Genomic DNA, 15,322 nt, shown 5'->3' with positions numbered 1-15,322 from the left:
GGCTGGGAGGGACGTTAGGGAGAGCCACGTGCACGGCCGGGGCACGGGCACACGTGTACGGCCGCCGGAGGGGGGGGGGAGGAGCGGCCGGCGTTCCCACGTGCGCTGCCGGCTCATCCCGGCTGCTCCGTCCCGTGCCGGGGCCGAGTGGGCGGCCCTAGCCTTCCTCCTCCTCTTCCTCCTCCTCTTCCTCCCCCCGGGAGCCGGCCGAGCCCTACACGTGGCCGCGCCGCTCTCCCGGCGCACACGTGCTCGGGGCCGTCCCCAGCCCAAAGCCGGCCATCGCGGCGTGGCCCTGCAAAGCGGAGCAGCCCCGCGGCTTTCCAGGCACCTGGCTTTCATTCCTTGTCCCGCTTTCGCTGAGCCTGATTCCTCCCCCTCCATCGCGAGCCCGGTGTGTGGCGCGCAGGGCTCAGCTCCACGCTTTTCCCGTCCGCTTCCCACGGATGAATCACCCTGCAATAAGCGAACACGCCCCGGGCGCTCTGCCTTGCGTTCCTCGCCGCGGTCCGCTGAGTAATTTTGCTCTCGTAGCAGTTCGGAGACACGCGTGACACAGTGCCTCTAGACTCAGCCTGGAGAACTGCTGCCAGTCCCCGCGCCCTGCTGAGGTCTGTCCCCACAGGGCGCTGAGCTGGGCGTGCAGCTCGTGGGGATGCTATCTTGGGGTCATCAGAAAAGCAGCGTGTCTCAGGGACCCCGCAGGCTCCGCCGCCCTGGGGACCCCGTGGCATTTCAGGGCCATGTAACTCTCACTTCAGCTTTTTTTTGCTTTTGCTTCCAGGCTGCGAGCTGACTGCCAGCACCAAGTCCTACACGTTTCAGGTGGATGAGGATGATGACTCTGACCACGTTTTGGCCTTGTCTGTGGTAAGATAGAGGAGAACAAAGTGTGCTCGCCCTCTCCTGTGGAGACCCACAGCCTCACCCCCCCCCATCCAGGCTCACTCCCCCTCCCTGGCCCAGCTGCACCAGGGGATGCCCTGGGCTGAGCTCTCAGCCCTGGCTGCTCACATGGGGCTGTTGCTGTCAGTCAGCTGGAGCTGCTGGAGCAAAGTGGTGTCAGGAGGCAGCCTCTAGAACACCCCAGTTGTAGGGCAGAGGAAGGTATTTTTCCTTGTATTTGACTTTGCTGGGGCCCCCACCAGCTGGGTCCCTGGCCCATTGTTCTCTAAGCCCAGGTATTTGGCTCTCCCTGGTGTCTGCATTCTGTCCTGGGAGCACAGGAGCTGCCAGCAAGGCTCTGGTCAGCAGAAAGTGCAGCCCAGCTGCCATCTCTTGAAGCAGCTGCAGGAACGGCTGTCCCAGCTGGAAGGGCACAGTGCTAAGGGGCAATTGCTGGGGGGGATCTCTGCACTCTCCCCTAGGAGCTGGCAGCCAGCTTGTGCCCATCGGAAGTTTGTATCCTCCCCAGGTGTGCCTCACAGATGGTGCCAAGGATGAGTGCAACGTGGTGGAGGTCGTCGGGCGAAACCACAAGAACCAGGAGATCGCTGTGCCGGTGGCAAACCTGAAATTGTCGTGCCAGCCCTTGGTGAGAGCTCCAGCCTCCAGCTGGTGGTGGGAACGCAGCTCTGTGGCTTGTGCAAAAGAATGTGTGTGGTGTAGACCTGATCGTTTTCCATAAATAGCAATCACGTGGTGGGGGCTGATCCAGGGGGCTGGAAAAACAAGGTACAGTGGGTGGAGGTGAGGTGGGAAGGATGCGGCCAGCTGGGCCGAGTGCCAGGCTGAGGAGTGTGGGATGCTCTGTGTCCTGCTTCCACCGCTAACTCTGCTCCATCTCTTTGCAGCTGAGCCTGGACAACTTCAAGCTGCAGCCTCCGGTGACGTTCCGCCTGGCAGCAGGCTCTGGCCCCGTGCACCTCGCCGGCTGGCACCAGATCTGTAAGGGCTCGTGGCTGGGGAAGGGCGGGGAAGGAGCAAGGTGCATGCTCCAGCTTGTGTGCCAGCCAGGGAGCCCGTGTGAGCTGCACCTGGTGCTTCCCAGCACGCGTGCTCGGTGCCGGTTCCCCAGAGCCCTCCCCCAGTCAGTGACCTGCCTGTCTGTGTTCCAGTGCACAGGGATGATGCTTCCTTTGAGGAGGACGATGAAGACGATGATGTGTCTGAGGAGGAGATGGCGCCCATCGTGCCGGCCAAGAAGGAGAGAAGGAAGCAGTGACTTGTCTCCTGGCGAGGTAAGGGGCTGGGCAGCTCTGCAGTGGGCGGTGGGGGGTGCTGCCCCGCCACGGGGCACTGGTGCCGAGTGGGACCCGCTGCGGGGGATGCTGATCTCAGTCTGCTTCTTCCTCCAGGTGCTCGCTGGGACTTCTCCACAGACAGCTGTTACCTCAGACCCCTCTCACCAGGACCTCAACTTTTGCTGCGTTTTTTTTTTAATTTTCTGTTGTACCTTTCGGGGGCGGTGGGCCAGGGCCGCTCCCAGCACCGAGCTGTCTCCTTTCCCACATCCACGGGAGGTGGTCCCGTCTCCCCACTCCCGCGCTGGGTTTCGGGGATGGCGGTGCTCACCCTGTGCCTTTTTGCTGCCCTGGACCTCTGCTGTGTGCACGGCCCTGCTGGCTCTGCAGTGCTCGGCGTGCCCTGCCCCGGCGGCTGCGCGTGGTGGCAGCGGTGGGAGGCGGCGTCCTCGCTTCCAGGACGGTGCTGGGAGCTTCTGGGTCAGTCCGCTCTGTAGAACCGTTTTGACACGCTGAATAAAGGTGCGGGCTTGGTGCGGTGGCTGGCAGGTTCCTCCCGTGCTCGGGGGTGTCGCCGATCCGTGCAGGGAAACCGAGGCACGGGGAGGAGGGGAAGGGTTCTATGTTGGTGTGTGGGGCCCAGGAGGCGGGGGGGGTGTGGGGGGGCTCCGGGTCGCTCCTCGGGGGCCGCTAGGTGGCAGGCGGGCAGCGCGGCGGCCCTGCCTCGCAGCGGGGACGGGGTCCGGGCAGCCCTGTGCCGGCGGTGCGGGAGGGGAGTGCAGGGTGAATGGAGCTGGAGCTGGAGCTGCGGCCGCGGCATGCGGGATGGGGCCCTGCAAAGCGCGGGACCTCGTAGGTGTCCTCGGGTGCGTGGGCTCTGCGGACCCTCCCGGGCAGGAAACCCACGTCTGCTTCCAGAGAGGCGAGCGGCACTCCCTGACCCGTTTGGGGTTTCTCCATCTTGCCTGCCATCCTACACCAAGTCCCGGGGTTGAGCTGCCCTTCTGCCCAAACCGTCCGGCTACCGGTGCAGCGGGAGCAGCTGGGTGCTTGGACTGCATCGGGGCTGATTTATCGGCCGGGGCTTGGTCCTGCTTCCTCCCTGGGACAGATAAGAGCCCGTAGATCATTTTTAACAAGCTCTCCTGCCGGGCTGGGCTGGGGGAGCGACTGGAGTGGGGTGAGGAGAGTGGTACCGGGTGGGGGAGGCTGTGCGGGCTGATGTCAGATGGCATTTGGGATCTTGTAAGGTAGAAGAAGAGGATGCCAAGGTGCTGGTTGCCTCGGGGATGCTGGGGCAAGGGGCTGTGGCAAGAGGGGCAGTTCTGTGAGAGGGAATGACCCAGAGGGGCACACGGAGGGGCTGGGGGGGCTGGCACTGCCAGGAGCTCTCTTGGTGGTGCTTTGGGGAGGCTTGCTCCCCCTGTCCAGTAATGTCACAGCCTGGATGTGCTCGGGGAGAGGGAAATGAATGCTGCGATGGCAGGGGGCTGGGAGGGGGCCTGTTAATGGGGGAGGATGGGATTACAGGGGTCACGCTAGGTGAGCAGCTTCCTTCGCCGAGCTGATGGTATCGAAGCAGGTGCCACCGGCCGCAAATGCCTTGGGCAAACAAACAGGGCTGGAGGAGAGTGGGTGAGCTTGGGTACAACCGTGCTGTGGTGCGTGGGGTCCAGGAGGTGGGTGGCTCTGAGCATCCCTCCTTCCTGGGGCTGTGGTACCAGGGTGCTGGATGCTGACGTACCCCAGGGGGTGGATCCCTCCCTGCTATTGCATCCCTGGGGCACTCTGATCGTGGGCAACCCGTGCGAGGCACAGCTGTAGCCGTGCTGTAGGTGGGGCTGGTCCCCTGCTCCATCAGTGCTCCGCTTCTGTTCTCAAGTTGCTTTCATCCTCGGGTACTGGTGGCTGAATGGATGCCCAGCACAGCCAGGGCTGCGGTGCGCAGCTGGGGCAGTGCCTGGTGATGCTGGAGCACGGCTTGTGCCACGAGATGGGCCCAAAGCCATAAGCACCCAGGGCAGGTGTTAGAAGTGAACATGGTTGGGTGGTGTCGGGTAGTTGAGGTCTGTGCCCACTACTGCACAGCAGGAACTTCCATCTGCACAGCACCGCTCTGCTACTCTGTCCCCTCCCGCATCCCCAAGCAGTGATGGCAGCTTTGCACCCGACAGCCACAGCCGAGACACCCTGGGGTCACAGGCGTCCTGCCCTCCGACCCCTCTAATCGCTGCAGGCTGGGATGGCCCTGGTGCTGGCAGAGCTGTCACCACCGGCCATGACTCCCTGCCAGGCCTGGCTGTGCCCAGTGGAATTCAGGGTCTGTGGCAGGACCTGGTATTCCCCTGTTCTTAGGGGAGATGGGCAGGATTTGGTGTCTGTGGTGGGAGCTGGAGGGATGAGCTTGGATAAGTGGGTAAGTCCACGGGGCTGGCACAAAGAGTAGCAGGTGCGATGGGGAGCGTGCCCACCTCACCCCTCCTCTGGGGTTGGCTCTCACTGGCCCCACCACCTCTCCCCTTGTCCCCATGCAGGGTGCCTGGGGCTGGTTCCCCAGGACGGGGTTGGGATGAGCAACATCTCCACCAGCCTGGGATGTCCGAGGGGCCATAACCCTGATGTTTTGCAAACTCCTGGGGTCAGCAGTTCAGCTGCCACTGACACAGGGGCCCGGAGACACACACACACGGGCATTTTGGGTGGATGCTATAAGCAAACAAACGGAGGTAGAGTTACAGCCAGCCGACAGCCCCCCCAGCCACCGCTGTTGGTTTTAGGCTTATCCCCCCCGCAGGGCTGGGTGCAGGCATCTTCTTCCCAGGAGGACCCAAACCAAAGTCAGATGTGCTGCGGGCCAAGAGGAGGGTGCTTTGTGGGCTGCACCAGCCAGCGGTGCGCTGGGAGCAGGTCCTGGAGGTGCTGTCTGGTCCGTGCCAGGAGCAGGGATGGGGTGGAGACGCTCGAGCACCACATGTGCTTGCTCTCATCTGCGTGTGGCACCATTTTCCCACACACAAGGGCTGTGGTCCCCCTGGTCAGTCTGCTGTGTGCAGAGCAGATGGACTCCAGAACGCCCAACCTCACATTTAAATTACTCAGGACTGGGGCTATCGCCTTCTTTATTAATTGATCCGACACAAAGTGCCCTCATCGACAGCTTCCATCTAACTCAAGCCCAGCAGTGGGACTTGGTGGGACCTTTACCAGTTCTCCCTCCTTGTGGTCTGTACGGCCTGGGGGTCCCTCTCCCCATTGCTGTTCCCCACGCAGCTCCTGGATGCTCTCTGATCTTTACCAGTGTCCTTGGCTCACCTCCAAGCCCTCTGTGTGCATTGACCCAATGGGGCCACACCACCATGGCTGGATCCGTGCAGGGTGGGTGCAGCCCCGTGCTGCTGTTCTCCTGTCCCAGCGTTCCCACTGCGCTCAGCCCTGGTGCCAGAACTGAATAGAGAGGAGAATCAATGGGGAGCGGCCGTGCCCCCCTCCCTGCTCCTGGTGCTGTGGGTAGTGCAGACGAGGTCATTCCCATGTAACGCATCATGGTGGGGTCTGGCCCTTGGTTGGGGGGGGGAACACCGAGTTAATGGCGAGTGGTGGGATCGCCCCGGGCTGCCCAGCACCGCTCAGCCATGGAGGAGAGCTGCTGCTGCCTCCACAACGCCCCATTAATGCTGCAGGCAGGGCTGGGGAGGGCGCGAGTAGGGGGAGTGGGGTCCCTCTGGCTCTGCCGGGAGGTCTCTGTGTGCCTGTTTGGGGGTGTGTGGCCAAGCACCCAGGCCTGCAGAGAGAAGTTCTTCTCACCCTCACAGGGGTGTCAGTGTGCACCTTGCAGGTGCCGCTCTCCTCCATCAGTTGGGATTGGTGCTGTGCTCCTTGTCCCTGTCCCAGCAGTGCTGGGGGCTCATGGGGAACTGCAGTCCCTGCCCTTCTCTGACAGAAGGGCCCCTCTGGGCTGTGGGCAGGGATGGTGCCGGAGCTGGGGCCCAGCTGAGCTGAGGAGGCTGTGAGGGATATTTCACAGTGGAGCAAATAGGAGGATAAGACGGCCCCGCTGCTGTCTGCTCCTTGGATCGGTCTGGCTGGGACAGCCCGGGGGCCCCTCTGGCCACCAGCGCCCTGACTGCGGGCTGCCTTCCTGAGCATTCACCATTAGCCATGGCAAGGCATGAGGGTGACCTGGGGGAAAAAGCCCCGACCTGGATATCCCCAGCCCTACGGAAAAGGATGAAGGGAACAGAGCTCACATCTCTGTGGATGTTTGACGCTTCACCCACAGCATTCAGCATCAGAACCCAATGGGGTCGTGCTGGCTGCCTCCCCAGAGGTGACAGCTGGGGCAGCAGGGACACCCCACATCTGCAGCTCTTTGCCAGGATGGGATTTCTTCCCCTGCCCCACGGCAGCTCAGCTCCGTGTCTCAGGCTGGGGTTTCTCTGCCCAGCAGGAGAACCAGACACGAGTGAAGCCCAGTTCCCAATCCCGTGGCATCCCTCACCTGCATAAAGGGGAAGGACGGGGCTGTGGGGCCGTGGCAGCAGCAGGAGCACTGTTTGTCATTGTGTCAGCGACGTGTGGCCGCCCGTGGGTGATCCCCGTGTCACAGCTGTGCTGGCACTCGAGCCTGTTTGCTGAGGGCAGGGGGCACACGGAGCCACCAGCCCCTGGCCGCTTCCGACCCCCCCCAGCACACTGCAAATGGGACGCAGTGCAGTTGTGCACGCTCTGTGCGTGGCAGGGTGCTGTGTGGCCTGACCCCGTGCCCACGCAGGGGTGACCACGAGTGGCATCTGGGAGAGAGGTGCTGCATCCGGAGCCCTTTCTTTTTGGTGCATAAGAAAGGCAGGATTGTTCCACTGTAGGGCGTTGGGAGCACCCGGTGCTGCCCGCTTTGGTGCTTGGCTCGTGGGCACGGAGCTGCCTGGCACACGGGGTCGGTGTAGAGGGCTTTGCTCCGAGCCGGACCCGTGGGCTGAGCACCCCCAGCTCCTGCCCTGCAGCCCCCGGGTGAATGTGGGCTCAGCGCGGCGCTTTCCTCGGCGTTTAGGAAAACCCTTCAGAAACGTCCCCCCGCTCTTTTGCACCGGGAAGAAGGCGATGGCAACGCGCAGTGCCCACTCCCAGCGCTTGCTCAGGCGGGGAATGAGCGAGCTGGGCGGCAGTGTGTGTGCAGGGTAGGGAGGGCTGTGCGGGGCTGCGGGGTGCGCGTATGTGTGTGTGTGCGTGTGCGTGTGTGTGTGTGTGCCGGTGCGGGAGGGCCGCGCAGGAGCGCTGTGTGTGCGCTGTCACTCAGAGGCCGGCTGACAGGAGCTGCCTTTCCAGCGGCGGCAGATAGCGCTGATTGCTGATTCGAGGAAACAAAATAGCAATTGTAATTATGGGCTCTGATAAGATAAAGGAGGGCGCGGGGAGCGCGGGGACCGGCAGCGGGGCACGGCCGGCAAATTAGCGGCTGTCACTCAGCGCGGAGCAGGCGGCCCCGGCCAGGTACCGGCCCCGGGGTCCCGCCCGTCCGCCGCAGCCCCGCCGCAGCCCCCGCCCCGGTGCGCAACAGGTGGCGGGGCCGGGAGCAGCGGGGCTCGCCGAACAATGCAGCCCTCGGCGGCCTTACCCGGGCTGCGGGGCTGAGCCCCGTCCCGCCGCGGCTCCATGGCCCCGCGCAGCCGGTGCTGACGGACGGCCGCCCCTCCAGGTAAGCGCCCGGCGGGGATGGCCGGTGGAAGGGGGGGGTGGTCCCGCTGCCCAGTACCCCCGGCTGCGCTGTTTGCTCAGCCTCTCGAAACTCCTGCCCACCCCTCCGCCCCGGTAATCCTTTTAATGTCTGACACGTCCGGCGAGAGGGCTCGGCCCCAATCCACAACGCGGACCCTTAAGTCCTCGTTTTACAGATGGGGAAACTGAGGCACGGCGCGGGGACGGCATCCCTCCGCCGGCTCAGCCCGTAGTGCCACCCCCGAGCGGCCACCGCCGGAGGTCCCCCTGCGCTGCCGCCCCGCCGGGGCCGCCCCCCGGGCTCTCCGCCCCCGCCGCCTCCCGGGCCGGCAGCGGAGCGGAGAGGAGCGGGGCGGGGGGCTCCCCGCGGCGGGGGGCTGCCGGCCGCGCTCCCCCGGGGGCTGGGCGGGCGGGCGGGCCGGCGGGGGCCTTTCCCCTTCTGTAGCCGCTTGTGCCCTCCTTTCCTCGGGGCGAGGCAGGGCGAGAGGAGCCGAGGAGCCGAGCAGCGCCGCTCCCCCCTCCCCACCCCGCCGCCGGGCTCAGGGCCGCCGACCCCGCAGCGCTCCGCGATGGACCCCTGCTCCTCGCTCTTCAGCTACGTGTGAGTACCGCAGCCCTCCCTCCGCCTGCCCCCAGCCCTCCCTCCTTTCCTCCCCGCAGCCCCCCGGCTCACACCTCTCTCCCGCTTTCTGTCTCCCCCCTCCCCAGGTTCATGCACTTGTTCGTCCTCTGCTTGCAAGCCCAGGTAAGCGCCCGCTCCGCCGCCGGCTTTGTTCGCCCCTCGGGGCCGGGGGTCTGGAGGAGGGGGTCGGGTTAAAGCCCCGCGAACGACACTCGCCCCGCTGGAATGAGCAGGGAGCGGGCAGATGCACCCCGGGCGCGGGATGGGGTGCGGGGGTAGGAGGGCCCCCGCCCGCCCGGGTTATAGGGGCTTCGGGTGCTGGATCCTCCCGTTCGCCCCTGAAAAGTGAAGTAGAATTAAGAAAAAGGGGGAGGGAAGGGAAGAAAAAAGGGGAGAAAAAAAAGAAAAGGGGAAAAAAAAAGGAAAAGAGAAAAGGGAAGAAAAAGGAAAAGGAGAAGGAAGGAAAGAAAGAATGGGGAAAAGAAGGAAAGAAGGAAGGAAAGAAAGAAGGAAGGAAAGAAGGAAGAAAGAAAGAAGGAAGGAAGGAAAAAAGGGGGGAGAGAAGAAAAAGGAAAAAAAAAATCCATTTCCTTACTAAAAAGCGTAGATTTTGCTCCAGCTGAACATTGCCGCTGCTGGTTGGCATCACTGGGGCCAGGAGCGTCAGCGGGAGATGGGGCAGTGCCCGTGTGTGCAAAGTGGGGCGAAACCCCCTCCCCCGGGGCCACAGGTGCAGAAGCATTTTGAAAACACTCCTTAAGCCGCTTTTTATTATTATTATTATTATTATTATTATTTCATTGGAAGCTCGGGAGAAAAAAAAAAAAAAAAGATGGAGTTTCCAGCCCCGTAGCAAAGGAGTGTGCGGCTGTATAAAACATAGCTGTAATATTTTGGAGGACGAGACGGAGCAGCACGGCTAATGACCTCTCCTCCACATGGAACCCTCATCAGGGCCGGGAGAGTCCGCGGCGTTGCCCAAAGGCGGCTGTAGGAAGCGCGCGGAGGCAGAGGGGTGGCACTGCCGAGGGGAGATAGCCATGGACGGGCGCCTTCGGGAGAGCGGCGGCTCCGGCTTTTATTGGGACCTGGTGGTGGTGGGGAATGTTCCCGTTTGACGTGGGGGTGGCGGGGGTAGTCCCGGCCTGCTGGTGTTGAAAGGAGCGGCCCGCTAACATTTGCTCAGAATACGTCTTTATAAATGTCAGCGAGCAGCGAAACTTTCCGGACTTAAAAGAGGGGTTGGAGACGAGGGGGGAAAGGAGCCCTGTGCTGGGGATGGGGGGAGCGGGTCGGGCTGATCCTAAAATCGCTTACAGCCCAGGAGCAGCAGGTCTGGAGGGGTCGGGTCGGCTGCTGCTTTGGGACTGGGGTCGGTGCTGGGATGGAGATGGGGGTGACAGCCAGGGATGGCTTACGCATGGGTACGGCGCTCTTTGGGGTTTGCGCCATAGGTACCCGGTGAAGGGAGCGGTGTCCTGACGGCTCATAGCTCTGCCTCATCTGTGGATTTGGGGCATGAAAAGTGGGGTGTCTGGGGGAAAATGGGGGTCCTGGCAGCTGTATATCCCATCTCATGTTCCCCCGCGCCAGCTGGGACGCACTGAGCTTGGGGGTCACCGAGCCCCATCACACCCCTGAGACACCCACATCCCTTAGGGGGATCCCAGTCCCGAAGTGCTCAGGTCCCCCCATCCCATTGACTCTGCTCCTCCTCTGCAGGCGCCGGCGATCCTTGCTCAGCCCGTTCGCCCCTCTGAGGAGTAGAGATTATAATGGTGTGTCGTATATTTTTTAATTTCCTAAAGGTAACTGTTCAGTCCCCACCTAATTTTACACAGCATGTGAGGGAGCAGAGCCTGGTGACAGATCAGCTCAGCCGGCGGCTCGTGCGCACCTACCAGCTGTACAGCCGGACCAGCGGGAAGCACGTGCAGATCTTGGACAACAAGAAAATCAATGCGATGGCCGAGGACGGGGACGTGCACGGTAAGGAAGGACGCAGCCGAGGGGGTGGGGGGGCAGGGAGGTGTCCGCAGTGCTGCACGCCGGTTGATGGTTGCCGTTCTGCTGGTTGGCCAGGAATCGTTAGGATCGTTGGGCGCGTGCGGGGGTTTGTGAAGGGAGAACGGCAAGGTCAGAGCTCAGTGGGTTTGGGTGCTTGTGGGGTGGGTGCTGCTTGCTGCTGCTGTGCACCTGACTTGCAAGGCTCGGTTTGGCACAGGCAGCTCTGAGCATCTCTGATTCTTCCTTTGGGGGAGAAACAGAGGGTAAAACTGGAAAAGAAAAGAGGTGAGGGGGTTGAAATTGTAGGTGAAGTGCTGCTCTGGAGACCTGCCCTGAGTTAGAGCTGTCTGAAGCGATGTTTTCCCCCATGTATCCCCAGTGCTTCCCCTTCCTGAGCAAGGAGTGTGGGATCAGTGAGGCATTGGCTGCGGGCGAGGAGGAGACCAAGCCAGGGGGCCTGCAACTTGCAGAACCTGAGCTGCACGCAGCCCTCCTGCTGCCGTACCACTCCTGGCCCCCTGTGATCCCCAGCCCATGGTTCCCTGGGGAGGAGAGCAGTGCCACGCTGCAGCCACCCGAAGCCAGGGCACCTCGGCCACGCGTGCCGGTGTCATACGGGGACAGCGGTGTCGGCCCCATCCGTGCTCGGTGGGGCACCGTGCCCCGCTCCCTTGCAGACAGGAGGTGCCCATGTTGGCGTGTGCCGTACGGAGCCATCCCAACTGTTGTTCTTTGGCATTAGCCGCAATTTCCCTTTCTTGTTGGGGGAGATTAGTAGAACCACTTTGCTTCCTTCCCCTTCCCCGGTTGGTTTGGTGTTGCTATTTTATTCCCCTTTTTGCTTTGGCCGCCGATGTCGCGCCGACCTTCAGCCGTGCGCGCGGAATCCCATGCGTGGCATTAGCAGGGAGCCATTCCCGGATCGAAGGGGTGTCAGCCAGCTTCCCGAGCGAAAGGGCTGAGCAAACCCCAAAGCCTCCTCTGGCTTTAGCCCTGCAACGCCTGGCTTTTCAAGGCAGCTCCGCACCTCCAGGTTTAAATAAGGCCAAAAGGAGGGGACGCGCGGCGGCGGCTCGAAAAACTCTATTAAAACGTAATAAAAGAGGAGAAGCATCTGAGGAGCGGGGCAGGAAAACGAAGGCTGATCTAAAGCAGAAAGAGAACAAGCAGTTTTTCAGATGTAAAGTTTTAGGAGTTGCAAGTCTGTAAATGTTAAAATAGAGGTTCGGGATTGTTCTATATGAATCTCCAGGGAGGCCCCCATGTCTGGAAGAGCTATTAAATCGCTTCTTACTTTCACCTTTTTTAACATTTCCTGAATACTTTCTCCTCTTCGCAGTCCAGTTGGGGGATCAAGTGTGTCTCGCTGCATTTTTTCAGCATTTACGTAGCCGCTTTCCCTTCAAAGTTTGAGCACGAAACATAACTTTTCTGGGATAAATCTGTCACTTCAGTGAAAGAACAGAGTTGAAAATGTTAAGCTCCCCCCATCCCTTAAATAGGGAGAGAAAAGGTCTCCCCGAAATGTTTGTCAGAAGCAAACGCCCTGCGTTAGAAAGGGCCCTTCCTTATGCTGTGTGTTTTTTTTTTAATCTGATTTTTGGGGCGGGCGCAGAAGGCGCTGATTTATTTTTGCGGGTGACCCCTTTCCCCACGCTGACGTTTTTACAGCCGACTTCACATTGAGCCCGGTGCTCTCGGTTATCTGTCTTAATTGTCAATATCTGATGGACTCCTTCTCATCCCCGGCAGTGTGGCCGCCTTCTCCCTCCCGCTCCTGCGGTGCTGTCTGTCTGTTCACCCTCTGCGATCCCTTCGCTCGGGGCTGTCCCCATCCTGCAGGGTGACGGCTGCAGGGCCAGAGAGGAGCACCGTGCATCCATGCCTGCCCTCCTCCTCCCTTCCTCCCTCCCTCCCTCCCTGCTCTTCCTATCTCTGGGAGAGAGCAGGGAAAAATCAATTCTCCTCAAACCTTTTACTGCCTCCAGGATCAATCCTCCCCCATACGGGTGAATGGGGGTCCCTGGCTCAGCGGTTTAGGGACGGTGAGCACCCATACAAGCGGCTGGCATGGAGTGAGGGCGGCCCTTGCCATATGTCGTGGCTCTGAGCCTGGCTGGGGCTGTGGGATGGTGCATGGGGTGCTTGGGGTGAGGTGCTGTGGGAGAAGTCCCCATGCTTGGTGCAGGATCAAGGTGTCACGGAGACAGAGGCAGTGATTTACTCAAGGTCCTGCAGCACGGCTCAGGCTGGGTTTAGTGAGCACACGGCCTGGGTCTGCCATTCAGCAGCGTCGCTGCAAAGCCACCCGCTGCCCTGTGGGGCTCCAGGCTGCTGGTCATCATGGGGGGCTCTGGTAAAATCAGGCTGCATCGTGGTCCTGAGGAAATGAGCATCCCCTCTGTAGAGCTGGGAGAGCAGGGATGGGGCAGTGGCACCCTGTGGGACAGAGGCTGTGTGCTCTGAGTGTCCTCTGAATTCGGGTGGGCGACAGTGGGGGCTGATGAACGGCAGGACGTGGTGGTGAGATGGGACAGCCTCAGGTGGTATTTCGTGGGGAAACCTTTGGCACCTGGCACAGCACGGCCCTGCTGCTGCTGTTGGATTTGGGGTTTGCCCCAGGAGGAGCTGCCGGGGGGTGGCAGGGCGGGGAGGAGGATGCCCTGTTCCCAGGGTGGTGGCAGGAGGGAAGGTGACAGGTCTATTTATAGGCGGCCCATCGACCCGGCGATTTGCATAGCTCCTTCGGAAGTCAATCGATGCCTCCATTAAAAAACTGAGACCAAATCAATACGCCCTCTCGACTCACGCAAAGGTGAAAGGCATTAAAAGGATGGCCGTACCCTTCACGCCTCTCCTGCCAGCTGCAAAGTCACTGTTCCTCCTGCAGCCCCAGCTCAGTGCGGTGTCCCCATGGGCTGGGGACATCTGGCAGAGCACTGTGCAGGGCAGCTGGCTTGTCCCCTGAGTTCCCTGTCTCTTTCTGGGTTACCTCCATGGCACCTGAGCCACGTGGATCTGGGCAAGGCAGAGCTGCTGCAGGTGACAAAGTGAGGTGACCAAGGCCATGCAGGGACGCAGTGGCAGGAGGGAGGCTGGCATCACTAGGCTCTCCATCCTTGTGACCTTCCCCTTTCTCCTCCCTCTGCTCTCCCTAGCCAAGCTCATCGTCGAGACCGACACCTTTGGGAGCCGTGTGCGCATCAAAGGGGCAGCCACAGGGTTCTACATCTGCATGAACAAAAAGGGGAAGCTGATTGGCAAGGTAGGGCGGGGGCTGACACCCACCCCTGGGTTGGGAGGTGGGCTGGGGGGCACAGGGCTCTGTCTGGGGTCTGGGGACAAGGAACCCTCAGTCCAGCAGCAAGGAAAGGGGAGGGCGGGTGCCGCGTGGGGCTGTGCCCTTGTATCTCCCCGAACAAATAGGCGGATTGCTGGGCTATTCTCCCCGATTACATGGTACAAGGGCTGGGAATGTTAGGATGCTTCATGGGGCAGGCCCTGAGCACACCGGTTAGTCACGCTCCCTCTGAGCTTCCATGCTCCTGCCCTGGGGTGGATGAGCAAAATACTGGCAGGGCAATGAATTTTTGAGAGGGGTTTTTCCATTTCCTTGGGCTGGCTGATGTTAACCCAGTTGGGAACCATGACAGTTTGGGTCCTCTCCCTGGTCCCTGTGCTTTGTCTGATGTGCAGGAGCTCAGCCTCCAGTTGTTCTGTGCTCCCTGCCACTGGCATCTGTGGGTGTTATAGAATGGTTGGATTGGAAGGGACCCTAAAGTCTGTAGAATCACAGAAAGGTTGGGCTGGAAGGGACCTTAAACCCACCCAGTTCCACCCCCTGCCTTGTGCTGGGTGTCCCCTCCCCCCCCCCCCCTCCCCCCACCAGACCAGGGCCCCATCCAACCCGGCCTTGGGCACCTCCAGGGATGGGGCACCCACTGCTCTGGGCAGCAGTGCCAGGACCTCGCCTCCCTCACGTCATTCCATTGTCCCCGTGGACCATGTGTTGTCCCCTCCCATGCTCACTGCCCAGAGGGTGGGTGGGCGCATCGCTCCCAGCCTGATGTCAGGCGGCGAGAAGCACTCCCACTGCTGAACCCCATCCCTCTATCCCCACCTGCGCAGAGTAATGGCAAAGGCAAGGACTGCGTCTTCACTGAGATCGTGCTGGAGAACAACTACACGGCGCTGCAGAACGCCAAGTATGAGGGCTGGTACATGGCCTTCACCCGCAAGGGCCGCCCGCGCAAGGGCTCCAAGACCCGGCAGCACCAACGCGAGGTGCACTTCATGAAGCGGCTCCCCAAGGGCCACCAGACCACCGAGCCCCACCGGCGCTTCGAGTTCCTCAACTACCCCTTCAACCGCAGGAGCAAAAGGACTCGAAACTCCAGCGCCAGGGTGCGCCCGTGATGCGTGCCCCTCAGTGGACTGACGTAGAGACGTTGTGATTAAAGGAAAAAGAAAACAGGGGATGGGGGGAGGATAAAAGAACTACGTGCTCTAGTTGTTGATAATTTGGGGGTTGTTCTGTTTTTACAAAAACAAAAAAAAAGATAAAAAAAAAAAAAAGAAGAAGAAAGAGGCTCTATTTTTGTACTCCAGCTTTACAAGAGATGAAATGTTCAAAGACTGGTGAAGGGGGGAAGAGCCCTTCGCTTAGAAATGTTCTAGTGTTTGGGGTCGTGTTTTGGTTTGTACTTTTTATTTCTTGTCGTAGCTCTAGGTGGGGGGGTGGAAATCGTCATTTAAAACAAACAAGAAAAAAAAAAAAAAAAAAAAAAAAAGTTGAGAA

The 15,322-nt window shown here is 61.0% G+C and overlaps 2 protein-coding genes across 3 annotated transcripts; both read left to right on the top strand.

The window, feature by feature from the left end:
* Positions 785 to 2,724, top strand: NPM3 (nucleophosmin/nucleoplasmin 3; the record flags this gene model as incomplete). The annotated part of the gene is given in 5 exon segments (XM_021398602.1): positions 785 to 870; positions 1,415 to 1,534; positions 1,794 to 1,887; positions 2,058 to 2,180; positions 2,298 to 2,724. Coding segments are annotated over 4 exon segments (407 nt in total), but the record flags the coding sequence as incomplete, so codon positions are not given.
* On the top strand, positions 7,648 to 15,283 carry FGF8 (fibroblast growth factor 8). 2 transcript variants are annotated; one of them, XM_021399542.1, is made up of 6 exons: positions 7,648 to 7,875; positions 8,375 to 8,496; positions 8,604 to 8,640; positions 10,359 to 10,506; positions 13,683 to 13,789; positions 14,653 to 15,283. In XM_021399542.1, exons 2-6 carry the CDS (start codon positions 8,465 to 8,467, stop codon positions 14,938 to 14,940), a joined length of 612 nt encoding a protein of 203 aa, XP_021255217.1. In that variant the 5' UTR covers positions 7,648 to 7,875; positions 8,375 to 8,464; the 3' UTR covers positions 14,941 to 15,283. The 2 variants fall into 2 exon arrangements, with proteins under 2 accessions (XP_021255217.1, XP_021255216.1); XM_021399541.1 differs by having other exon boundaries at positions 10,326 to 10,506.

The sequence above is a fragment of the Numida meleagris genome, chromosome 5, assembly GCF_002078875.1.
Source record: "Numida meleagris isolate 19003 breed g44 Domestic line chromosome 5, NumMel1.0, whole genome shotgun sequence".
Classification (NCBI taxonomy): Eukaryota; Metazoa; Chordata; class Aves; order Galliformes; family Numididae; genus Numida; species Numida meleagris.
The sequence above is the reverse complement of the archived record's forward strand: the minus strand, read 5'-3'. Positions and strand labels throughout refer to the sequence as shown.

Excerpts from the sequence above, each read along its gene's own strand:
- FGF8 (XM_021399541.1), top strand. The coding sequence starts at position 8,465 with ATGGACCCCTGCTCCTCGCTCTTCAGCTACGT. Across the intron at positions 8,641-10,325 it reads TCCTCTGCTTGCAAGCCCAG|GTAACTGTTCAGTCCCCACC; the intron begins GTAAGCGCCCGC and ends AATTTCCTAAAG. Across the intron at positions 13,790-14,652 it reads AGGGGAAGCTGATTGGCAAG|AGTAATGGCAAAGGCAAGGA; the intron begins GTAGGGCGGGGG and ends CCACCTGCGCAG.